The sequence below is a fragment of the Lathamus discolor genome, chromosome 2 (genome assembly GCF_037157495.1).
Source record: "Lathamus discolor isolate bLatDis1 chromosome 2, bLatDis1.hap1, whole genome shotgun sequence".
NCBI classification, from domain to species: Eukaryota; Metazoa; Chordata; class Aves; order Psittaciformes; family Psittacidae; genus Lathamus; species Lathamus discolor.
In genome coordinates, this window is record NC_088885.1 from 130,601,533 (window position 1) to 130,627,039 (window position 25,507).

General features: G+C 51.1%; 1 protein-coding gene across 5 annotated transcripts in view; it reads right to left on the reverse strand.

The window, feature by feature from the left end:
- TPD52 (tumor protein D52) overlaps positions 1-5,345 on the reverse strand; it is a 123,694-nt gene extending 118,349 nt beyond the window's left edge. The window contains exons 1-3 of one of the 5 annotated variants that reach the window (XM_065668479.1): positions 4,844-4,921; positions 353-473; positions 155-251 (exon numbers count right to left, since the gene is read on the reverse strand). In XM_065668479.1, coding sequence (XP_065524551.1) covers positions 155-251; positions 353-373 — 118 coding nt within the window. In that variant the 5' untranslated portion in view covers positions 374-473; positions 4,844-4,921. Of the gene's footprint in view, positions 1-154; positions 252-352; positions 474-4,843; positions 4,968-5,210 lie in introns of those variants that run through there. The other 4 variants (XM_065668482.1, XM_065668481.1, XM_065668480.1 and 1 more) reach the window with 4 other exon arrangements.
- Between the last annotated feature and the right edge of the window lie 20,162 nt (positions 5,346-25,507).

The following is a 25,507-nucleotide window of genomic DNA, read 5'->3' on the forward strand; positions in this document are numbered from 1 at the left end:
TGGTCAAGAAAACACTGGCTTTCAAGACGACACCCTGCACTGCATCTGCTGCCATGGAAACATCATTTTTTGAAAGAGACAGCCAATATCCTTCAGCTGCAGCAATGTCCAGCACCCTCGACAATCTGCAATCCACAGTCCACAAACAACTCACTGATTTCAGGTGGCGAATCTCGTCCCTTAACTTCACACAAGGCTTCTCTGTATTGGCTGACAGGATCCCTCCCCATGAAGACTGTCTGGGCCTGTTCCTGTTAAAGGAGCAAATGGTTGTGAAGGAAGAGGAAAAGCCTACCCAGCACCCCAGCCTTTACAACACTTGGGACAGCCAAAGGTTTCAGGGTGCACTCACCCAGTGCATGGCAGAAAGCATCAGAAGTCCACTTCCCTTGACACCCAGCTTCCCCCAGGACTATGCTGAGATCTGGCTCATGAAGCAGAGGCTGTTAGTTAAGAGCTACTGTATTTAGCAGCTGTAGAAGATAAGGAAAAAAAGATGCACATACAAGACAGACAGGAGCAAGAAAATTAATACGAATAGAATTTCCAAGGCAGGCTAGGGCAGGACATGGTTACTGCGAGCCCCTGCAGATGGAAGGGGCAGTGCTCAGAAGTTTCCACAGGCAGCTGAATGCAGCTCAATAGCACTTGTGCCCAGGCCAGCTTTAGGAAAGGTGTTAACATATGGCAGCCAACTTCAGCCATAGAAATCAGCTGTTCCCACTTTCCCCACAAAGCACCCAGATCAAACACAGCAAGTCACCTGCCCAGCCTGCACCAGTGCAGTTCTTAAACTGGAGCCAAGGCACAACACTTTGTTTTGAGCCAGCAAGCCCAGACATAGCCTCCAAGGTCTCCCAGTGCTTAGGTGGGTGTTTGCAGTGGGAGAAGGGGAAGTCTGTGAGCTGTTTCACACCGCTTCAAAGTGTGGGAAACTGGAACAAACAGGACTTGCATCAATTTCATGTCACTGGGATTTTAAAAGCCCCCAGCAGTTACAGCTTGACCTCACTGGAGGATCAAAGGAAGCAGATCCTTAGCCAAGCTCTACCTATCACAAAAGGTCTGAGAGCAGGCTTTAGTCTGGCTGGGTGAAGCACTTGAAAGTCATGACTGCAGGCAACAGTGCTGGTTACAGGAAACAGGGACAGAATATCCACAAGCAGCAGATTCTTTCCACTGCTGAAGAGCAGTGCAGGCTCCCTCTTCCACCTCCTCCTGAGGCGGGTGCAAGTATGAATGAAGAGTTCAAGTTACCCCTCAATGCCCAAGTGCTGGAGACAGCAGGAACAGCTGACACTGCTCCAGCCTCCCACCCCACACTGATGCATGGGCAGCTGCTTGTACATCAGCTGCTCCAGCATCCCCCAACACAGCGCACCCATCCCCTGTATGTCAGCACCTCATTCCTGCACCAGCTGATGGCGAGGACAGCAACAGCACTAAATAACACATTTAACACCACTCTGTCAAGCCAGGACCCTCAGCCTGAGTCATGACAATGTGATTCCCACACCCTCTCCCCAAGTTTTTCATGCAAGAGAGGGGCAGACTTGCTATTGCTCAAGGGACCTACTGATAGAAGTGATTTGCTATTTTTTCCTCTTTCGTCTTCAACTTGCTGCTGCAGTCAGCTCAATGAAGCCATTCTTCCTTTGCAATTCCAACAACAGCTGTCCACTTGTGTTTACTTACAAGTGTTTGATTTCACAATTGCATGTTAAGGAAATAAAGTTTCTCACCTAAAGTACTGCAAGTACCAAGTGATAAAGAAAGCAAATAAAGCAGCAGAGAAAGTTGGAGCTTCGTCCATTAGGACAATGGGAAAACTCTTGCCCTACTGCCAGCAACAAGACCTTTCTGAACAAAAGGAACACTAAGGTCCATTTTGTCAGGTCCAGAAACGCAAGTCAAGGCTTCAAGGAAAAGAAAGGCTTGTATCTCAAGGAAACATGTCCAGTGGTTTGGGACTCCCAAGTCTCACAAAGCCAAAAGACTCTGAAAGACACCAGGTTACATAAGTGAAGAGCTGCTGAACAGTAAGAGGAACTTCCTAAACACATCAGGGATGCAGTATTTACCAGGGAACTGCTTGTGCTGTGCTGCACATGTCCATGAGACTGCTCAGCAGCAGCCTCCTCATTCACAGGACACCAGCACATTGTTTCTACTGTTGAGGTGGCTTCATCCTTGTTTTCCCAATGGTGAACTGCATCAGCACTAACAGTGGCAAGACACACAGAGACTCTTTTTGCAAGCAAAACAAGGTACAGGATTTGTCTGGGTCTTTTGGGAGGTGAGGGGACAGGGACACATTCTTCATCTCAGGAAAATATTTATTATATGCATTTGGCTTGAGTCAGTCCTCCTGCTTTGGTGCTTGTAATCACAAAGCAAGAGACCCCAAGAACTTGCTGCCCAAGCTTCCCAGAGCAGTTGGAATGCACCAAGCACCATGTAGAGGCACAGAGCCAGGCCAAACATCCCTCACTGGAAACAATGACAAAGTGAACAGCTGCTCACTGGTTCCGATGCTGCTGATGGCAGGCTACTAACCCAGTAGTTTTAAGGACTGTTGCCACACCTGACTGCTTGAGAGGGAAGACTTAAAACACGTTATACATCTGGATTATCAGCCTTGTACTAGTTTGGCTGCAGTCTTAACTACAACATGGATTTTCTTCCCACCTCCTAACTTTGCCTGCCAAGAGAGCTGTCATAGTAACAACAAAAAGTGCAACCTCTGACTCATATTTTTAAACAAATTAATTTCTGGTTAGAGGAGGCAATACAGGATATTCAAGCCAGCCCCAGAGACAGGACCTGGCAGCCTGGATTTTAGCCAAGTACTGGTGAGTAATACCATATCATCAAGCACAATTTCAAACACCAGCACTCCAGTTTCCCAGGAAAATGGGTCTTTGAAGGCTAACTAGCAGGGTATTAGAAGCCATTGATTGAACAAGCACAAGTGTATTGGCCAGTCTAGATTTTCTTGCAGTACCTGCAGGTCTTCACCTCACCCAAAAGAGAAAATAGCATAATCACCTCCAAAAAGAAGGCAGAGAAGGTGTTACAGCATATTTGATCCACAGCAGTCACGTCACACCAGATACACTGTTCTGATTTACCTCTGCACCTGAGGTGTGGCTCTGAGGTGCAGTTTGGATGAACCTTCTTCATCCAAAGCAGTATTCACACAAAAATGAGTTCACCAGCAAAACAAGCCTCTAGAAAGCATCAAGCATTGTCACTAAAGCTTTTCAAATGATAGCAGTCTTCTACTCTCCCACTGTAAGTTGTACAAGACCCTACAGCTGCAATAAGGGTCCTTGCCTTTTAATAGGCTCAAACACAGGGAAAGAACTCCAGGACAAATACTGAAATCTGTCTTAACACTCCTGCAGCTGCAATTAAAATCTTGATGTAACTGACAGTTGTGCTGTTTTCTAGCTGAATGGTTCTGCTTGTCAGTCCCCAAGAATACAGGGCTGGGTTTGTTTGGGTTGTTTGTTTTAATGTATATAAATTGAAGATAGACACACGCTTCCAGAATGGCTGAAGGAACCTCCCTGAAGAGGTTTTAACCCCTCCACCAGATTATCTTCTGCTCTTGCAAAAATAATCTGTATACAGAGAAAAACGCAAGTTAAATCAGAATTCATTGCTAATTGCACAAATGTACTACAGCAACATTAAAACACTTAAACAAGAGCATGGACAGATGAAGGATGGTGCCTGAACCAGCTCACCTGGCAGAGATTACCCTGCAGAACCCCAGCGCATCGTGTGCCTCCATCACCGGTGCTGCCGCAAGTGAACACTTCCCACCATCCCCGGCATGCAGAGCAGACAAACGCTGAACAGAGCTAGCCCGAGGGCACAAAGGCCCATCAGCCCTACCAGCTTACTCAAACAAAGCAGCTAACTGACCCCAGCCTGCCTTACTTCGGCCGGTGGAAAGCAGCTCGTGTGCAGCTCAGTACTACGCCACATAGAAGACTCAAACTGGCACATGGATCAGTAGGATGTATGTAATACACCTCTGTGGGAGAAGCTTTTTTAGCAAGAAACCCTGCTCTACCCGCAATCAGGTCAGCCCTCATCAAGGCACCATCTACTCTCTTCGGCAGCAGCCCCAAGGGTTTTTCCTGTTTTAAATAAACCATTAAGTTTAAGGCAGGCTGTTCCAACCGCGGCAGCCTGCATAACGCTCTTCCCCAGGCCACAAGCACCCGGTGAGGGAAGCACCACCGCCCCGGGCAGCCGCGGAGCCGCCCTGCCACCGCCGGGGAGCGGCGGGGCAGCCGCCAACGGGGAGCTGCCGAGCTGGGGAGAAGGAAGAGGGAATAACCCTGCGAAGCGCGCCGGTTAATCACAGGTTGCACACCGGTAACACGGGCTTGTTCTACTTCGGGGGACAAGCACGAAGTTTACTCTCCCCACAACCCCGGCGGGAAGGCCGGCACACACCGCCGCGGCCCGGGCAGCGGGGGGTGCCGGCAGCCGCTCCGTTCCGCGTTGCCCGCGGCAGGCCGGGGGACCCCTCCCTCGACGCCCCGGGCCCGGCGGAACTGCGCGGCCGGGATCCGCTCACGCCCGCCGCGGGAGGTACCTCATATGGGGACTTCCCCGCCCGACCCGGCACGGGACGGGGACACAGGGTAGGGCGAGGTGAGGTGAGCCGAGCCGAGCCGAGCCGAGCCGGACGCACGGCGGCCAGGGCAGGGCAAGGCAGTTCCCGGCCGAGCGTGCCGACAGCCGCGACGGCAGCGCCAGGCACCACCACCGCCCGCGCGGGACCGCCTGAGGCGCCGCGGCAGCCCCGGCCCGCACGCCCTACCTTGGTCCCTCGGGGGCTCCATGACGAGCCCCACGGCCGGCCCCCGCTCGGCTCTCCTCAGCTCGGCCGCCGGCTGGCAGCAAAGGCGCCGCCCGGGCTCACGGGGGCGGCGTTACTACGTCAGTCAGCGGCGCGGCGCGCCCCGCCCCGCCCAGGTGAGCGCGGCCCGGTCACGGCCCGCCGCCGGGGCAGGGCGGGTGCTGCCGCGGCAGCCGCCGCGGGGCCCCGGCTGGGCCGGCGGGCCGAGCGCACGGGGGCTTGGCGCTTCGTGTCCGCAGCGCTTTCAGTCCGGGGCTAGCAGTGCTGGAGATGGGCCCGGGCGCGTCCGGCCGCGGGCTCTCCATCGGTCCGGATGCACCGGCTGTACCTGCCGCCGCCGGCAGCGCCTGACCCTGCCGTGCTCCTTGCACCTTCGCGTCCTGGGCAGCTCCTGCGGCCACGTGCAATCCCTAACGCGACCCTGCGCTGGCTGGGTGAGAGAAGAGAACAGGCTGTGCCCGTAATTGACACAGCGAGCAGGAGGAGGCTGCCGAAGCGCAACGAGGGAGGAAATCCAGCAGTGCTGCTGTGGAAGCCGCCCGTGCTGGCGGTTCTCCCGTCTCTTTTATGCTCGTCAGCAAAGCATACGCGCGCTCACAAGTCACACCACGGTGCACAGATTAAACTGTGATTCTATTTTCACTTTGGAGAGTGTGCTGCGGGGCTCGCTAGCGTTGCACCAGCCAAGCCAGTGCACTGTGTGTTCGTGGGACTTGAAAAGAGAACCACCACCAACTGTCCCAGCTGCAATCTGAGCCCTTTCCATTAAAATAGCATTAAGTTAAGAGAGGTTTTTATTATGTGCTTTGCACAGCAGGCTTCTTTACAGGACCACCAAGAATATTAAGCTACCAAAGAGATCTTTTCCCCCACCCTTTTCAAATCCCTGGCCTTGACATCTATGGATTTAATTGTTTGAAAAGATCAATGTTTGTGCAGACTGAGCAGCAAGGCCTTCACGGCATGGGCTGTGTGAATAGCTAAATTGTTCAGCATATGCGGTCACGAGGCAGAGCACAATAGAGAGTCAGGAGGTGCCAACTCAGGATGGCTTGGCTTTGCATAACAAACAGCAGCAGCAAATCCAGGTATTTTTAAATCTACATGACAGTTGAGGAATGTGAGCTTCTGCTAGGGTAAAGGAATGCTTGCTGATATTCTAGGATCTGCATAGCTGCAGCAGAAGGCTGTTACAATGGTGCCATAAAACAGCGAGTAGAATATATCCCTGCACAGTTATACCTTGTTCCATCTCATAGCACAGAAACGAACTTTCTCAAATGTATGATTCTCACCACAGGCGCATCCCACATATCTCAGTTATGTTTTATGCCTGCTTCAAAACTCAAACTCATATTTCAGAAAGTACATCAGCTTCTTTTATCCAAAAAAAAAAATAGATTTTTCCCACAGTACTCAACTTGGAGTCTCAAGCTTTCCCACTGAGCAGCTGTTATGTGATACATGATCTGTAATCACAGTGGAAGAATATCAACAGCATTAAAGTTTGCCCCACTTTGCATCTACTTTAACAGCAGTCCTGGCAGTGCTGAAACGCTGGTCAGGAACCAACCTGCAGAGCAGTGAAGCTGTCAGCATCTCACTGCTCTGTTAGGGACAGGGATATTTTACTAGCGCATTCCAAAAAGCAAGAGCTGGAGACCAGGGGAGGACTATGACCTGGAGAGCTGATCCAGGACCCTCTGCCAGTGATACTCACCAGCCCACATGAGTGGATCAGACCACTGCTGATGCACTCCCCACTCACCCAGCTGAGGAATGCCCTGTTCAATGCAGGTGTGGCCTTAATGTGCAGTCGTGTGCCCATTTTGCTAAACTCAGTGCCCAAGTTAGTAAATGCCCCTTCCCAGTCCCCTTAGGCACTCCACAGTGTGGTTTCCCTAGCAGCTGCGGCTCACTCACAGTGGCAACGGGGCTATTTGTGGGATCAAATCCCAATCAAGTCCGCAGCTGTCCTGTTCAGAAAGATTTTAGATGCAAGAGAGACATGCAAAACCTACATCTCCAGATACAGTGACATATTCCCTTTTTACACATAGCCTTGGCTAGAGAGGAGATGGAAAGTGCTAAGCCCCCACCACAGCCTCTGGTCCCTTTCCCCAGAGGTAAAGAATTAGCATTTTTCTCCTACCCCCATTGTAAAGCAGCAATAGTTGCCCTCTGACTTGAGTTCAGAGCTGGATTTAGCCACTTTCTGACAGGCACAGCAGACTTTCAGTCTGCAATAATTAAAGAAAAGCAAGAACTAAGCAAATCAGCTCTCAAACTTCAACAGCTCTGCTTCATGCTTCCCTGGCCTGTGTCAGGACAAGCTGCCAGAGCCTGAGGGTGATTTTACAGGAGAAAAAAACATCTATGGGGGTGAAGCAGCCCCCAGTAGACAGCCACATCTGCATGCGCACATGGGAGACCGGTTCCCACAGCAGCCAAGCATGCACAGGGGAAGGGTTGCAAGGCAGTGACCAAGGAAAGTCATTGGAATGGACATAGCTGCTAATAATAGTATCATTGCCAGAACAGTCTGGAAGGAGCTTGTCCTGCCCTGCACTAGAACAGGCATAGAACATAGAACAACACACCCCCACCAGGCATACCTCTCTCCAAGCTACAATCCTAAGCAAGCTCTTGGGTCTTCAAGCATCCCTGGTGGGCTTGCACTGGGGAAATGGGGGGAAAACCACACCAACTGTACGTATTTGTTGTTCTGAAGTAGCAAAACGGTTTTTGCAGTTTGCTAAGCTTTTCATTGACCAGGGTTTAGCTAACACTGCAGCAGTCGGACCCTGACCTGAGGCCACACAAGAAACACAGGCTGGCAGAAAATAAACACCTTTCTGCACAGCACATTTGAATAGCAACAAATTCTATCAAAGTGATAACAATGTTGTCTAGATTTCCTTCCTGCATATTAAGGGGGTTGTGGAGTCTCCTACACTGGAGATATTCAAGGCCCGCCTGGACAAGTTCCTGTGTGATGTACTGTAGGTTACCCTGCTCTTGCAGGGGGGTTGGACTAGATGATCTTTTTAGGTCCCTTCCAACCCTTGGGATTCTGTGATTCTGTGATTCTGTGAAGTGTAAAAATCCCTGTAGAAGGGTCTCCTGCATCAGCAGCAGACACACTGGTGCACTGCATCGCCAGTGCTTCCCCAGCCTTGAAGTGAATGCTGCTTTCAGAGATCTCACAAAACAGCTCTCTCCTCACTGTCTGCAGTCTCACAGTGGTAAGGGGTACTTGAGCTCCTTCACATCCCATTTCCCTGTTTATCCCCTATCTATACTACAGCAATTCCTCAAATTGTATACAACAAAAAGCTCTACAAGTGTTACTTCATCCTGTTGCAATCATAAATGCTGGCGCAAAATGTACTTTTTGAAATCAAGTCCAAAGGCAGCAGTGCTTGTCAACACAAATACCTTGAACTGTCCTTAAGCCTTCAACTTCCCTCCTTCCTGCAACTGCAATGCCAGTCTTGGCATCAAGAACAGCTTTAGTACTTTTTACATTTAACAGTCCATGTAAAACAAGATTACGATGGCTTGATTGGTTCAATAGCAAAGGAAGTAAGTGGCTGGTTAGGTTTGGTTTGTGTCTTTATTTTTTTAAAGGCATGTTATGGAAAAGAAGAGGTGCTCTTGGAGAGGGAAGGGATAAGCATGCATTTGAAGGAACACCTTCCTTTGCAAGCCACATGGGAAAAGTATGTTTCAATGTCTGACAGCCCTGTTTGATAGGACAAGATGGGATTAATAGCTATTAGCTTCCATAGTGCTGTCCAGATTCACACTGTGGAATTCGGTCCCACACTAGACCAAACACTGGAGAATGTATCTGCACAGTCAGGTCATCAGAGGGATTTGCACTAAGTCCAGTGGTAGGGTGCAACAGGTTCTAAGCTGTGTGCTTGCTAACAGGCACTCGCAGCACAGTTCTCCCCCTTCCTAAACACCAATCTCACCACACGCAGGTTACTTTTGCCCAAGAACATCCCCGTGCCTTTGTTTAATAAGGGATGATGTTTAATAAGCTTGTTAGAGCTCATCCCTGAAAGCTCTTGCTGGGCATCGCCTCCACATAGCGAGCACTGGAACAGGCCCACCAACATTCACAGCACATTCATACGCAGCCCAACCCCAAGAGTCTCTGATCCCTGCTGAAGTCTGAGGCATATGTGGAATAACATGGCTCTAGCACAGACTTTGAGAGCACGAAGCTGAAATGTGTATTTTACAAATCTAAATTGCATTTCACAAATATTTTATCCTCGCATCAGGATGAGCACAGAAACTGAACTTCAGAGAATTGGAAATACAGAACTAGTGCATTAATACTAACAAAGGAACCTCTCTAGAATTCATAATACCTTGTGAGATGCCTTTACACAAGTTAAGTTCCATTATAGAGGTGGGGAACTGTGACAACTATCTGCTAGAATCTCTTGTGCTGAGCAAAATAATGGCATTGTCTGTCACATTCAACAGAGCACATGAGAAGATACGTACATGTTTCTCCAGAAGCCTTTCCAGTGAATAAAATAGTCCCAAACTAATAATACTTGTTATTTAGACATAGCCATCCTTGCTTGGGATCTCTTCTAAACAGACTCCAGCAGCAGCGTAAGGAACAATATTTTTTTCCAGATATATTTGAGTCTGATATAAACATAGGTGTTTTCTACAGAAAAATATAATTCAGTTTTCTCATTTATATACAAAGCTAACCCAAAATTTCTCAGCTGCTTCTGGGTAATACATGATGGTAACTTAGAAATAAAGCAGTTTTACAGGTTATGTATGATGTATAAAAGCATATAAGTATTACTTACTGTCAGATGATCAAGTTTCTGGTACGTAGGGAGAGGATGGAAGGTATTCCAGCAGTCTTCCCTGGTTTTCCTCTGGTCTTGCTCTGGATGATCACATGCAGACAAGAGCAACAACAAGGCTGAGGAAAAACAATCAAGAATTGACATTAGACCAGCAAAAGCATTACTAGAGTGGCCTAAACGTTTTTGCTAATACAATCCAGCATCATCAAAACATCAGGTAGTGCCAACAAGATGCAAACATTTTGGAGAGTGTGCTAGAACCTTGAAAAATGGCTTTAGACTCTTTTGTTTCCCCCTATTTCCCTTTGTACCCTTATTTTTACTGTCTGTGGAGGACTGGTGTCACTAGCACACTCTTTTCACTGCAGCACAGAATGGCTGATGCCTGTGTAGCTGACTCAAGTCTGAGGCTGAAAAGGACTATTTGGTATTTCTGTGGTAGCTGCTTTCCAAAGAAACATAGAGGGGGGTTAAATAAAACCAGTAACTTGGGAAACCCAGAGAAGCAGAGAAATTGCTAATGTTCCTGATTTACAGGCAGGGAAACTGAGGCACCAACCACTGAAATCATTCCAGAAAAGCTCTAAGGGGAGAGATGGAGAGCCTGGAAAAGACCCAGAGCAGGGGTTCACAAAGACACAATCTGAATTTTCCTCTGATCTAAAGACCCAAGATGAAGGTTTTGCAGGAATATCCCTGCTGAGGCAAAGAGTGTCATAGTTAACAAAGCAGACTTTCCTCATCCTCTCTGTCAAAAGGGTTTCTCATCCATTTAACAAGAGGTAAAGGCTCTTTCTGATAGACATGAACCTGTGATACTTGGCATATTCTGACACCTACTCTAACCATATGGAGGAATATTTGTAGTCCCAGAAGATAAACGAGCTGTGGGCAGAGAACACAACTAATTTAATAGCATGAGTGATTTACACACACATTCAGGAAGGCCATCTTGCTCCACTGCAGGCCCAGCAGCAGGGATTATTCTCTTATAACTCCACAACAGCTACATTCAACAGGACCAGGCTTCTGTAAAACCCCAACTGTGGAGACACAGGAAATCCGTTGCCAGCCAGAAACAACATCAGGATTCCCTAAGACAGCCTCAGCCAAAAGCCAGTCCCATCTCTCTGAGCAATCCACAACATTCATCAGCTTCCAGTTTGCATCCAGACACACCTACTTGTCTGCTGCACATCCTGAAGCAGGATTTGTCTTTAAGCTTTGGTTAGGTTCCAAAATAGCACCATATTCCTCCCTTTGAGAACAGCAATGCCAATACACCTTCCTCTCTCAGCCAGCGGACACCCCAAAGGGAAAACAGGAGAGGCATTTGGGGGTGGGATGATGGGAATAACAAGATTTGATAGGAAGCTGCTGCAGAACATATGGAGGAAAGGATGAGACTGGAAATACCTGAGTAGAGAATCACAGAGAAGGGAATGTGGCATGGAGCACAACTACAGAGGGAGCCTACAAAGAGTCAGAGTGGAGGTTGTGGCCATGGGAATTTAGGCAAGATGAGGCATGGAATGTAGGGAGACACACTGGTCCAATTCCCTCTGGAAAAAAGAAATATAGATGATAAATCTGAAGGGAGAGACCTGGTCAGTAATGAGAAGTCTGAAGACTGGCAATAGGTAAGAAAGAGGTGAGACTAAGCATGGGACAAGAGATGCTCCATAGTGCCGCTTGGCAGCTTTAGCCAAAGCCTATAGTTAGGTGTTTACTTGCCAGAACCCCCCATCATGGTGTGTAATGCCCAGACACAGGTTTAGAGAGACACGGGTTTTCCTCAGTTTAGCTCACAGCTAGATGCCTCATATTCTTAAGTCCTGATGGTGTGTTTTGTACCATCATGATGGTACCAATGGCCATGCTGGGCACCACCTACACATGGAGACCTCTGGAACAGTGCTACCAACATGGCTATCTGCCCTTGCTTTGCCACCTAAAACTCCATCTGCTTAGTGCCCCTCTGTTGAGCACTCTCCAATGTCATGGAGCACAGTTTGCAGAGTGCTAACTTGGATTCCCTTCCTGCCCATGACCCATGGCTTGGCTAGATTCCTTGCCTCAGTTTCCCCATGGCACTGTGTCGTATGCAGCATCCTCCACTGCTGTGCTGTCACACCATGAGGTAATGCACAACATGGGGTCCCAGCAATCCTTTACATGCCGCCTTCGCTTTTCAGCCGTGTCCTGTCTCCTGAACTCACCTGGATTAGCCCCAGACTGCCCACTTTGAGCCAGTTCCTTGGGCAGAGACCTTCAGCCTGACCTCCAGGAGGTCCCGCACCCCTGCTCTCCAGCACAGGGATGCAGGCAGAGGCAGTGTGCTCCCACTCTGTGAGAGGCAGAGTCACTCTGCACAGTTTCTGGAAATTTGGAGGTCCCTGCAAGCCGTGAGAAGCCTGAGGAGGGCAAGGGTTTCTGCAAAGCTGTGGCTGGAGTTGAACCAGAGCTTCGCAGTGCATGTTTCCTGCTGGCTCAGGGTTTTCCATGCCTTCCTCCCTCGCCAGATCTCCCCAGCTCCTTGTGAGGATGCTGAGCTACCTTGGGTCCCCGCAGAGCTGCCAGAGGACCCTTTCCCTTGCAAGGCAGCTCAAAGGGCTGGCATGTGCTCACCGGTTCTGCTGTAGTTGAAAAGCTCCTTCTGGGTGACCCTCACTCATTCTGGGTTGACGAGCACCTCAGAGTGGGGCTGAGCCCTGCCCTGGGGCTGGCAGGGGAGCCCAGCTGCTCGAGCTCAGCTAGCCGGGACAGGGACACAAGGGATACTGTCACACAGCCTCTCTCCTCGGCTTCTCTTACAGACGGGCAGCCTGCGGCACCAAGTGGTGCTGCCCAGCACCACTGGGTCGAGACTGGAACAGACCCTCCGTCTCCCGCCGCTGGCCACTGCCGCACTCCGTGAGAGCAGTCAGCAGCTGCTGCAGGCTGCCGCTGTAACACCAGCAACCTCTGCAGTTTCTGGAAATGGGAGCAACTTGGCCATCAGCAGCAGCACAAGCAGCAACCAACAGCAGCTTCTCACAGCTGCTGCCCAGCTGCACCATGTCCCCAGTTACAGCAGCAGAGATGCATGGCCAGAGACCTGTCAGCCTACCCCACTGAGGTCCACAGTCTCTGCTCCCACAGCTAAGAGCTCAGGGAGCACAAGCGCAGCGCTGAGCAGGTACAGCACTGGGAGCCAGGGACCACGCCAGCAGCCAGCAGCATGGCAGAAGCCAGCACAGAGCAGGGCTGCAGGGACACAAACAAGAACAGACACTGCGCAGCCAACAGCAGGAAGGTCCCAGCCATTCAGCACACACTGAGGAGCGCTGGGCGAGCGGCAGAGCACCTGACAGCAATGCCAGCAGCAGGCAGCAAGGGCAGCCTCAACAGCAAGTCGCTGGAAATGCACCAGAAGGTGTTTCCCCAGTGTCTGCCCTCGCTGCCCCACATTAAGACTTTGGAGCAGCCAAAGAGTAGCTGCCTGGCTGGAGCTCCTGAGAAGCACCGGGCACCTCTCCCTCCTGTGGCACCAGCACGAGGTTCCTATCGCTCTGGCAGGCAGGAGGCAGCAGCGCAGGGACAGAGACAGGCACCTGCCCTGCAGACCACCAAAGTAATGGACACAGCTCTGCAGGTGACAGCCACGGGTAAAGAGAGGAAGCCACTTGTCTGGTCTGTGGCTGTGGTCGAGAGAACCAACCAGCAGCGAGTGGAACAGCAGGACACATCCCAAAGCCTGCATGTGGCAGTGGTGGCAAGACAGGTAAACACAGGCTCTCTACCATGCCAATCTGTCCTCTGGTCTGAGCCACTTATGGAGGAGAGAGAAGAGGATGCAGATCCTCATAGAATTTTTCATTTCCTTGCAGGAAAAGCAAATGACTTACGGCCATTTGAGTTGGGTGGAAATGTGGGTTGGGGAGATGTATTAGAAAAGGAAAGGAAGGCTGAGATGAGGTCACATTGAGATGAACGTGGGACGAGGAGGAGAGGGAGAGGACCATGAATGACAATTTCCAGCTGAAAATGCCAAATCAAAGGTTTGGTAACATCCCTTATCAGCTCCCTCTGTCACTGGGACAGTTTGTCCCTGGGCAGAGAGCTGGGATAAGATCCTGGCCCTGTGTATGTCTGGTAGACCATTGACAGTGTGGAATCTCCTCCTGTTCATGGCAGGGAGAGATGGGCAGTAACTTTGCTTCACTGTTTGTCACTGCTTCAGTGACAAATCTGACCCAAGGAGCCCTGAAAGTCCTCCTCAATTCACTTCTTCCCCAGACTCCCCATCCAGGGATGATGCTCACCCCAGTTGTGTATGGCACAAGAAAGGGATTGTATGGGACCGCATGGCTTAGAGGAGCAGATACCCTTGGTGGAAGCTAGTGGCTTTCTGTCAGCTCCATCTTCTTGCTCCCCGGGGCAGGTGAGCTCCTGCTAGCCAGGCATGGTTGCTGGCCCGAGGGGCTGTCGTTCAGGGAAGAGCGTGTAAGCCCAGGAAAGAGAAGGGTCAACGGATGAGGCTGCAACCAAGGAACCAGCCCTCGCTTTTCTGCCCCGCCTCCCCCCGCTGAACTGAGCAGCAGCTAATTCTCTGCCTACCAAAGGATGCAAGGGAAAGGATCCAGGAGATGGGCCCTTCCAGAAAAGCATCCAGCTTTCAGTTGCTGCTGTCTTCAGCAGCTGCAAAGTCCACAGACTCCTTCAGCCACTGGCTCTGGGGAGGGGGATTGCCTGCAAGACCACAGCTCTGAAGGGAAAGAAGGTGCATTTTGCTGCCTGCAGTTTCTGTTCCCCTTGCCAATGAGGCTGACCTCCAAAGGGGCAGCAGAGCTGGACCCTGATGTCGCTTGGCCCCAGCACCATGACACCAGGTTCATCCATTTGTAAGGGTGGCACTGCTGCTCATTCTCATGGTCAAACTGCAGTGGAAAAGGCAACAGAGAAGGTCCAATCTCAGCTGAAAGAGCTGCAAGAGCTAACCAAAATATGGCAAAGAGTGTTCACAAATTTGTTATTTAATTAATTTCCTAGTGCTTTCCCAGTGTGTTTTTCTAAAAAATCATGCTTGCATATCATGCCAAAAATTTAAAACCTGTATGAGAAAGTTCTAATTACCAAGTTTTTGTATTACTATTGTTGTTTTCCCCTTCTCTCTTTTACCTCTCTCTCTTTCTTTTCTTCATTCCCCTTTTCATGCTGTCAAGGGAAAAAACAAAAAGAGGACAAAGGGAGAGCAGACTTGCAAATAAAGCAAAACATTTTCCAGGTGTTAGAGTTGGTTTTTTTTTTTTTTTTTTGCTTAGCCTTCACTGAAATGCAAATGTTTTAAAAACAAATGCCATTTCTGAAAGACTAATGTGTTTCAAGGGAAGTAGAATGGCTGATGAGTAGCTAGACCAGTACCTTTCTGTAACCCAACCCACGCAGAGGAGCAGATGGGGCTGTGTCCATGCCGCAGTGCTGCTGCTGTGCTCTGCCCCAGAGCTGGCTGTGTTGTGTTGGAGGACAAATGAAGTTAAGGAAGAAAGCTAAATGAGAAGGGCATTTGACCCGCTCAGACCCACAAACTCTGAGTTAGTACAACAGGACACAACCAGGCTCTGTTGTGCAATGTGGAGAAGACACAGTGTCTCCCACGTCTGGAGAACATCAGGAAGCGGCTGTAACAGTAGATGGTTAGCTGCTGAGGAAGAACTGCACCGCACACTGTGGTGCCACTGCTGCTGTAGCACAAGAGGAGGAAGCTTCAACGAGTAGGAGGCAGAAGCAGAGGCACAAAGAAAAGCATTTGCCCTGCTCAGCCCCAAAGCCTCTGAGCTGGTTCAACAGGAAACAGCCAGGTAGTTTGTGAGGGGCATCCTGTGCAAGGCTTTGGCTGTCATACAGTAGATGGACAAGCAGCCTCTGTAACACCAGGACATGTCCCAAAGCATGGATGATTCAATGGTAGCAATGACGCCTGCAGCAGTTGAGGCCATCGAGACTCCTGTGGCTGCACAGCTTCAGACAGAGCCCAGCACAGCCCCTCTCATCCCAGCACCCGGCAAGGCTGGAGGAGGCATGATGTCTCCCATGAGGAAGTTGGGGCTGTTCAGCCTGGAGAAGAGAAGGCTGCGTGGAGACCTCATAGCAGCCTTCCAGTACCTGAAGGGGGCCTATAGGGATGCTGGGGAGGGACTATTCATTAGGGACTCTAAAGATAGGACAAGGGGTAATGGGTTAAAACTTAAACAGAGGAAGTTTAGATTGGATATAAGGAGGAAATTCTTTCCAGTTAGGGTGGTGAGACACTGGAATGGGTTGCCCAGGGAGGTTGTGAATGCTCCATCCTTGGGGTGTTCAAGGCCAGGTTGGGCAGAGCCTTGGGTGGCATGGTTTGGTGTGAGGTGTCCCTGCCCATGGCAGGGGGGTTGGAACTAGATGATCTTGATGTCCTTTCCAACCCTAACTATTCCATGGTTCTATGATTCTATGTCTGTAGAACATCAGGAAGAGGCCACAACAGTAGATGTTGGCCCAGCTGCTGAGGAAGAGCATCACTGCTCACCTCTCAATGCCATGGAACAGGAGGAGGAGGAAGCACCACCAGCAGCTTCCCCTTGTTTTGATGAGCAGGATTCTCCTGTGGCTGCAGAGCCTCAGGCAGAGGCCAGCATGGACAAGCAGCAGACACCAGCACAGGCACCTGCCCCAAGGCAGCATATACTTATTGAGGGAGCTCTGCAGGTCTCATCCAGGCACAAAGTGAGGAGAGCACCTGAAAAGCATCAGGGAGAGGCCAGTACAGCTGTTGCCTCCCCACCATTACACAAGGATGAACTGGCAGCAGTTCAGGACACCGAGTATAAGCCAGGTACGTTCCTGAGTCGAGTGGCACAAAGGCCAGGCAGGCAGCAGCATGTGCATGAGTTTGGCTGTGCCCCGGCCTCCCCTTCCTCGGCGAGGGCTGAAAGCCTTCGGTGGCAAGTCCCTGGGGTAAGCTCTCGGTGGCGGGTGGCAGCAGGAGCTTGCCCGGTGCCTCCCAGCCCCGCGCCTACAGCTCTCCTTCCCCCGCAGGCATCGCTGCCCTCTCGGATGCAGCAGCAGCCCAACAGCGATGACCATCCCGCTTCAGAAGGGCGCTAAAGGCTCTGCGCAGGGCTTTCCGCTGCTCCTGCATGACTGCAAGCGGAGGAGTAGTGCCCCACTGCCAGCTCAGGCCCCAGGGAGCTGCGCTGAGGACATCGTGCTGCAGCCTGCGCTCACCACGGGCATTTCCTCGGGCCAATAAACCATATCCCTTTCCCCCCGTGCTTGCCTCTGCCTGCTCCAGCTTTTCCCTCATGCCGGTAGCAGAATATCCTGCGGAGCGACCTCTTTCCTTGCAGCACTTCCCAGCTGGTGAGCTTGCAGTCCTGCTGGCTCTTGGCAGCGCATGCTGCCCGTGGAGGAAAAGCGCATCCCGATGGGATGAAACAGTGTGTGGTGCAGTGGCACCATGTCAGCTGGCTTTTGGAGCTCGGTGCATGCTGCAGCCCAGTGACAGGAATGAGAGGGATGTAGAAGGGATGGGAGGAATAAGGAGCGAGGCTTGGAGCTGCTGAGGCCAGAGATAAGGGAGCAGAGATTGTGATTCTGCTGTTCCCCCTGCAGGTGCAAGCACGGGAGCAATGCAGTGAGGAGCTGGCAGTGTTCCCAGAGGAACTGTAACTGGGCAGCAGAGGGGTGACCCCGCTCGATCCCCCCCTCCCCATCCTGCAGCTTCCGACCAACCGAGCGTGGGGGTCTTGCAGCTGCCCCGAGCCATGGGCTTGTGTCCCTGGGGTGCAGCAGAGGAAGGGCAGGGAGGTGGGCCTGAGGCTGCAGATGTACTTGTGCAGGAATGCACACACAGCTCTTGGTTTGTGTTTGGGGCTGGGAAACCACCTTGCACTCCTGGCCACCCTGTGTGCGGCCGGCACGCAAAGCTCCACAGTGCAACTGGAGCAAGAGGAGAACACCTTGATCTTGCTGGAAACCAGCTCTAAAGACTGTGTCTGGGAAGCTGTAGTGTGAGCACGTGCACGGCCTTGGCTCCCCTCCCTGACCCCATGTGCCGGGCTCTTTCCTCGCTCGGGGTCTGCGGCTGCGAAGGCAGAGATAGAACACACTGCCAGAAGGTCCCAGAAGCTGGAAAGGGAAGTCATGGGGAGGGGCCTGGAGCAACTTCTCTTGAGCGACTGCTGTGTCAGTCACTCCGCGAACTGGGCCAGAGAGGCTGCCAGAGCTGCAGGAACCAGGGCCAGGGAGCGGGTGTGTGTGAGCCCCTGGGGCACCTCTCCACACCGAACACCCCCAATGGCAGACCGGTGGTCTCTCAGTTTCTCTGCCTCCCCACCATCCCCATTTCTCTCTCTCTCTGTCTCTTGTTTTTTGAAAGCTGCTAAGTAACATAAGGCCCACCTCATCTTCTCATGAAGCCGCAGAGCTCAGTGGAGGATAACTGTGAGAGGGTGAACACTCACAGAATATTTGTTCCATTAAAGTCGGTGTTTCTGTAAGGACCTTGGGTGTTATCTCAGCTGAATCCAGACAGAAGGGCTTTTGAGGGAGATTCGGGTTAGACATTAGGCAGAAGTTCTTCCCTGTGAGGGAAGGGTACAGGGTGCCCAGAGAAGCTGTGGCTGCCCCGTCCCTGGCAGTGTTCAAGGCCAGGTTGGATGGGGCTTGGAGAAACCTGGTCTAGTGAAAGGTGTCCCTGCCTGTGGCAGGGGGTTGGAACTGGAGAAGCTTTAAGGTCCCTTCCAACCCTGGTTTCTTCCACCAGAAGGCACAGAGCATTTACCACTTCTGTGGGCAACGTGTTGGAGTGCCTCTACCTTTCAAAGCAGGATCTCCTACTGCTATCCACTGCCACTGTTTCTTGGCTGCACTGGCAGTCTTCCTCTTGATTAGTGCAGCAATGGGTTGTTCCTCTGTTGTGGTGCTTTTGGCCATACAGCCTTGTCATGGCCAAGAGACCTGTATTCTTCTCTGGGTTGGACACTGGCTGGATGACTGACCCCCAAAAGCAGCAGTGAATATTATCACATCTAGTTGGCAACTGGTCACTACCAGTGTCCCCCAGGTATTGGGGCCAGTGTTGCTTAATATCTTCATAAGAATCATAGAATCACAGAACCAGATCACTGATGATCTGGATGAGGGGATCAAGTGCACCCTCAGTAAGTTTGCAGATAACACCAAGTTGGGTGGGAATGTTGATCTGCTGTAGGGCAGGAAGCTCTGCAGAGGGATATGGACAGGCTGGATCAATGGGCTGTGGCCAGTGGTATGAGGTTCAACAAGGCAAAGTGCCGGGTCCTGAACTTGAGAGCATATTGGCCTGTATCAGCACTAGTGTGTTCAGCACAACCAGGGCAGTGATTGTTCCCCTGTACTGGGCACCAGCGCGGCCACCCCTCAAATCTTGTGTTCAGACCTGGGCTCCCACTACAGGAGAGTCATTGAGGTGCTGGAACGGGGCCAGAGAAGGGCAATGGGGCTGGTGAAGGGCCTGGGGCACAAGTGTGATGAGGAATGGCTGAGGGACCCGGGGTGGGGTTAGTCTGGAGAACAGAAGGGTTAGGGGGCACCTTATCGCTCTCTACAGCTGCCTGACAGGAGGCTGGAGCCAGGAGGTGCCTGGTCTCCTCTCCTAAGGAACAAGGGATAGAACAAGAAGAAACTGCCTCAAGCTGAGCCAAGGGAGGTCTAGACTGGATATTAGGAATCATTTCTTCAGTTCAGGTGTAGTCAGGCATTGGAAGAGGCTGCCCAAGGCAGCAGTGGAGTCACCGTCCCTGAAAGTGGGATAGAGTGGTGCTTCCCCACAGCAGCGTTACAACACAGGAGCAGATACTCCGTCTGGTGGCAATGGTACCCCAGCTGCCACCTCATTCAGAGAGAACTGTCAGCAGGTGCTGCAGGCTGTCTCCTGTGGCAGTGACCCAGGGACCCTGTCAGCAGCCTGCAGCTCAGCGGGAGCCAGCACAAAGCAGGGCGGCAGTGACAAGAACAATAACAGACACTATCCTGGCGGCTGACAGCAGCAAGGCCCCAGACACTCAGCCCACATGTCATTCCCATACCCGTGGTGGCACCAGTGCTTCCCAGAGCAGGAACATGGGGCACGCAGCAGAGCACCTGCCAGCAATGCTGGCAGCAAGCATCAATTCCTGCATCAACAGCAAGATCCTTGGTGTGCACTACAGGCCTCTCGCAGGCTGCCTCCTGTGACACCAGCAGCCTCTGCTGAGCACCACTGGCATGGGGGAATCTCTGAGCTGCTCCCAACCCATCATCTCTTTGCTCCATCACCTGCTCTCCATCAGTGCTGGCTTTTTAATTCCTTTTGTGCATTTTCTGCAGCAGGATGTGCTCGGAGAAGTGATGGTCTTGTCCCAGTTCCTCCTATTGCAGAAGTAGTCATCAGCTCGTTCTGTGGTTTTTGGGAGAGTGGAACCTTGCCCGGAGAGGAAGCATTCCACTTCTCCAAAGAGGCCCCACTCTGGTTTCCAGTAACACTTTCCAGAGTGGCAGGAAGAAAGCTGCATCTGGAGTGCAGCAGATGCAAGCATGAGCAGACCCACTCTGAAAAATGCTCTTTATTGGATGGGTTGGTTTGAATTCTCCAATGGGCTCTTGAGGTTTCTGGGAAGTGAGTCTCAAAACCTGCTTGGATTGTGCTTGCTCTGTATGACCACAACAAACTCGGGCTGAGGGTGAGGATAAGGTTGTGATCCCCTAAGGATGGAAAGCCACACTGTGGTTAGCTGAAAATCAGAGCTCTCAGTTGTCTTGTGCAGCTAGGTCCCAGGTAACTTCTCCTGGAGATAAGCTGGCCAAGGTAACTCCTGGAATTTGGAGTAGAGCACAAGCCCAGACCTTCCCAGCATTGCCAGTGCCAGCGCTGCAGTGCTGGGAAGTCACCGATGAGGTCTGAGTGAATGATCTGCACCCAGAGATAGCTTGGATGGAGATGTCTCTTCTTGGAGGCAGAGAGCTTGAAGACCTGTGCCCTTGCTGCCTTCCCCTGATGGTGGGTGCTGCCTACGGGGTGCTGGGTGTCCGATGCTGTCCAGCTTCTTCTGGGCTCACCTGTGAATTGCTCAGGGGCTGAACCCCACGAATGTTTTTGTGTAAAACCCCAGATTGGGCTGTTCCTGTGCTGTCCTGCTCCTCCCCGGGCACTGTGCATACCCCTGGCAGGGCTGCTTGTGGCTGTTGTGCTCCAGAGCTCCTGACCTCGCTTGGCTTCCTCCAGAAGCCATGTGGGCTGAGTGCTTGTGGGTGGGCTGACGGTTCTGGAAGGAGGCACCATCCCCACTCTCACAAACACCCGGTCCCAGGAGTGCTGGTGTGTGCTGGGCCTGGGATTTGCCAGGGTGGGTTGGGGGCTGGGACCACAGGCATTCTACTCAGCTTGGTCCTTGGAAGGAGGGAAAAGGGCAGGATTTTGGTGTCATGTGACTGGAGAGTCCAGGAGATGTGTGAAGGTGGCAGGGGATGGAGCAACAAAGTTGTTTTGTTTCAGAAAGCAGAACTCCCCGTGTGGGTGCGTTAGAGCAGCGGTGTGCTTGGAGGGAGATGCAGGGATGTTCCCCAGTCCAGCTCCTCTGTCCTCCAACCTTGGGTTCTGGTAGGATCTGGGACATCCCCTCCTCTTCCAAGCAAACCTTGGGTTCTGGTAGGGTCTGGGACATCCCCTCCTCTTCCAAGCAACTGCCACCTGGGTTGTACATGTGTTGATGTGAGCTTGTCCTTCCCTCCTGTGCTCCTGTGGGTGACAGGAGGTGATGGGAGGTTTGGTCTGGTTTGGTTTGGCTTGGCCAGGGCAGCATTGCTCCAGCCCTCTCCTGTTGCCTCCCTTCCCTGTGCTGCTTCTGCAAAGCTCTTCTGGGCTTTGCTTGCGAGGAGGGTGTTACTTGTTCTTATAGTGGAAATTACTGGACACTCCCCCAGGAGTGCTGAACCTCGCAAAGTGCCTAGACTGATCCTGGAGCTGGGGTGTTTGCACCCATCATTCATTCCAATGGGTCAACTCCAGGTCCAGCACCACACTGAGTCAGCCCTCAGCCCACTGCAGGGTGCAGGCATTTTGGGTGCCCTGGTCTAGCTACTGGATGGTCACATCTCTCCCAGAACAGCTGGTGGCTTGGGGACATCTTGCTCCAAGGCACTGTCAACAAACGGAGAACAGTACAGGGTGATTTTCCAGTTGCTTGGGTCTGCTTCTTCTGCAGCAAAAGGCTTTACTGGCCTGAGGAGCAGTGGGTTTCCATCTCCTCAGAGTTATCCCTTCTCTTTGGAGAACACAAATGCACCCTGGAGAGGCTCAGGTCATATCCCATGGTGTGAGCAGTCACTAGGCTGTCCCACACCAGAGCAAACAGGGATGTAGCCATGTGGTTGCAGAAAATACTTCACTGAACCTTTCGGAGTTGCCTGTGAATCATTTTGGAGACCTTTTGGTGTTTTAAAGTTTGCTGCTACTAACAAAAGTGCGTGTGTTATGCCCATTGATACTGTCGTGATCTTCAAGGGTGGGAAATGACCCCTCGGGGGTACCCAAGGACTGCAACAGTGCAGGGACGTGCTCCCTTTTGGTGGGCAGACCTTGGGAATGCTAGATTTCTGCTGATATCCAGCTCTCCTGCATCCCCTCCCTCCCCAAGCAGCCCAGCTTCACCTGCGGCGGTTGCTGCTCAGGGGCTGAGCTGGGTTTAAAATCAACCCACAACCTTGCTCTGAAGTCGGGTGAGGGCATTTTTAACTGGTATCAGTGCCCTGAGTCACTGGGACCTGGCACGCAGCCGCGCTGGCACAGCTAGTAGTCTCAGGGGCAGCTGGACAGGGCAGAAGATGCCACCCAGGGGAGACAGGGTCAGAACTGCCTCTGAACTTACCCTGTGAGGGCTTTTCAGGGGAGGCTTTAGCTTCAGGGTTCACGTGGTGGCCTTTGGGTTTATGCAGGTTTATGCAGAGTGGCTGTGTCAGGAGTCAGAAAAGCCTCTTCTAGGCTGCAGGAAATACTTTATGCATCGTAACAGCTAAATCTGGTGGGGAAAAATAGCCTTTGGGAAAGGTAGGAAGTATATGAGGGTTTCAATGTGTCCTGAGCAAATAGGACACTGCTTCTGTATGTTGGAGCATGTCATGTGCTGGGATGTGCCTGTGGAAGAGGTGTTGCTGCATGCAGCTCCTCCAATGTCCTCCTGCTCGTGCCTCAGTGTCCTTCCTCATCGTGTGCCTCTTGCCCTTCTCTGGGAAGCCTTGGCAGCTTAAGGAGCCCTGCGCCTGATTAGCACAGCTGTTAGCATCAGGCTGGGCTTTTCAGTCATTTTGCTGTAGAGGGTATACAGGACCTGACCAAGCACCCATCCTGAGCAGCACAAGTGCTTTGGCTTGCACGAGTATGCCAAGAAAACTAACTACTACTGGGAAAACAAGTATTTATTTCAAGTTGCTACAAAATTACTTCCAGAAAAGCAAGCATGTGTATATAGTTCAAGTTACTACTAAAATTACCACTTCCTAAGCAGCAAGTATCTATCTATATACCAGTATCAGAAGTATGTGTATCTGTGATTTATCAATATTAGAAGTATGTGTATCTATTATTTATTTCTTATATGAATACCTGTATATGAATACCTGTATTGTTTGAAATGTAATTTGTATAGTGCTCATCAAACTGCTCCCAGGAGTGAGGCCACTCGATGCTGGACAAAGTCTCCCTGCACAGATGATGCATGGCTGGGAATCTGGAATCAGGCAGGCATCCTTTGGCAGGGATGTAGAGTAATTCCTACAGGGAGAGGCTCCATTTGAAGTAGAATGTAAGTAATTCTTTTATACCATAGGGACAAGAGAGGGCGTTGGACACCACTGTTTGGAGCAGATGTTTCTGTTTTGCCCATACATCATGTTCTTTCCTGGTTTTCTCAGACCAATTTTGTTTTTCCCAGGCTGTTTCACTCTCCCTTCAGCTGAAGCAGCCAGTACCTTTTGCCGATTCCTGTTTTCCCAGCCTGGTTTTCACCTCTTTTGACTAGTTTTCCATTTCCAGATGATAGGTCCGTAATTGCTGTTTCTTGATTCTGTGGTTATCAAGGGTACTCCAGGCTGTTCCAGGTTATTGGTACCTAGCTGCACTCCTCAGGGATGCTCCTGCTCCCAGGACTGCAGACATCTGCTGCTGGTTTAGCAGATGTTTTCTGGGTATTTTCTGCACTAAAACCTTCAGGGGTACTCCCCTCAGTTGCTCAGATTGGTTCTCCCCTCGTCCTCCCTCAACACCGTTGTGGGCAACATGGTGTTCCTGGCCGAGAGCAGCTTCAACAAATGCATTGTGAATGTCACTAGGAATAAGCCTAGGTAGACCTGAGTGATGTTGACCTCCTCCAGAACCTTCTAAACTTCTAACATGATAGTCATTGAAGGCAGAGCATGAGACTGAAAAGTCCTTGATCAGGGTAAGTGCTACTGAGCAACAACAGAACCATCAGTGTGTTATCAGCATTGTTCTCAGACTAAAGCCAAAACACAGCCCTGCACCAAATACTAGGAAGGAGAAAAATAACTGTTACAGCTGAACCCAGGAAAGTATGCACCCCTTGTTCCATACCATTCACATCATGCTCAGTTACCACATTTTTCAATATACCATTGCTTTTTGTCTCAATATATATACACACGCACAAAGAGACAAGTATCACTCCTTAGTCCATGAACCATCCCTATAAAGCTTGCTGAGTTCATTCAGTCCATGATGTCAGGCTCCATCTGTCATCACAGTCTTTCAGGGCAGGAGAGGTGGTGTGTAGTCTTGGATTTTTCAGTGTCATGCTCTGTCAGCGAGGATGGGCACAAGAAGCTGGGAGGAAGCAGAGACAGGACACCTTACCCAAACTAGCCAAAGGGGTATTCCATCCCATAGCATGTCATGCCCAGTATAGAAACTTGGGGTAGTCACCCCGAAGGGGCAGGCTGCAGATCAGGCAGCGGGTGCTGAGCAACTCTATTGTGCATCACTGCTGGCTATTGGTTTTTTTCTTTTGCCCTTTAAGTTTTATATTCTCTCTTTTGTTATCATCATAATTATTACTATTATTAGTACTAGTAGAAGAAGTATATTGTACTTTAGCTATGGGACTGTTCTTATCTCAGTCCATGGGGTAGTATTAGTAGTAGTAGAAGTGGTTTTATATTATACTTCAGTTATGAGACTGTTCTTATGTCAACCCTTGGAGAATTCTTTTGATTCTCCTCCTCTCCCATCTTGCCTGGAGGGAGGCTGGGGAAGAGAGGTGAGCGGGCAGCTGTGTTGTGCTGAGCTACCAGCTGGGCTTAAACCACAACGCAGCTAATGCCAGTGAGTTACCAAGGTGTCTGTGACTCGTGTGCTCTGGCTGACACACTGCGTCTTCATCTCCTTCCACTTGGGACAGGAATCTGGCAATAAAGGAAAGGCCAAGTAACTCCTGGGTTTCAAACAAGGCCCTGGGAGCTTGGGATGTACCCTGCAATTCATGGGATGAGTGAAGACAAGCTGGCTGCAGAGAGCGATGGAGATGGGAGCCTTCCACTGGGCAGAACTCATCCATCTCCAAAACCAATTTAGGGGAGGAAGCAAGACAGCAGCACGAAGAGTGGACATCTGCCTGGACACGCCTTACGTGCAGCCCAGCAGTGCTGCTCTGCCTCCTTTTGGCTGCATGGTCTCCTTCCAATATTACCTATATTTCAGCCTGGGAAATGCTCTGTGTGCTCTGGA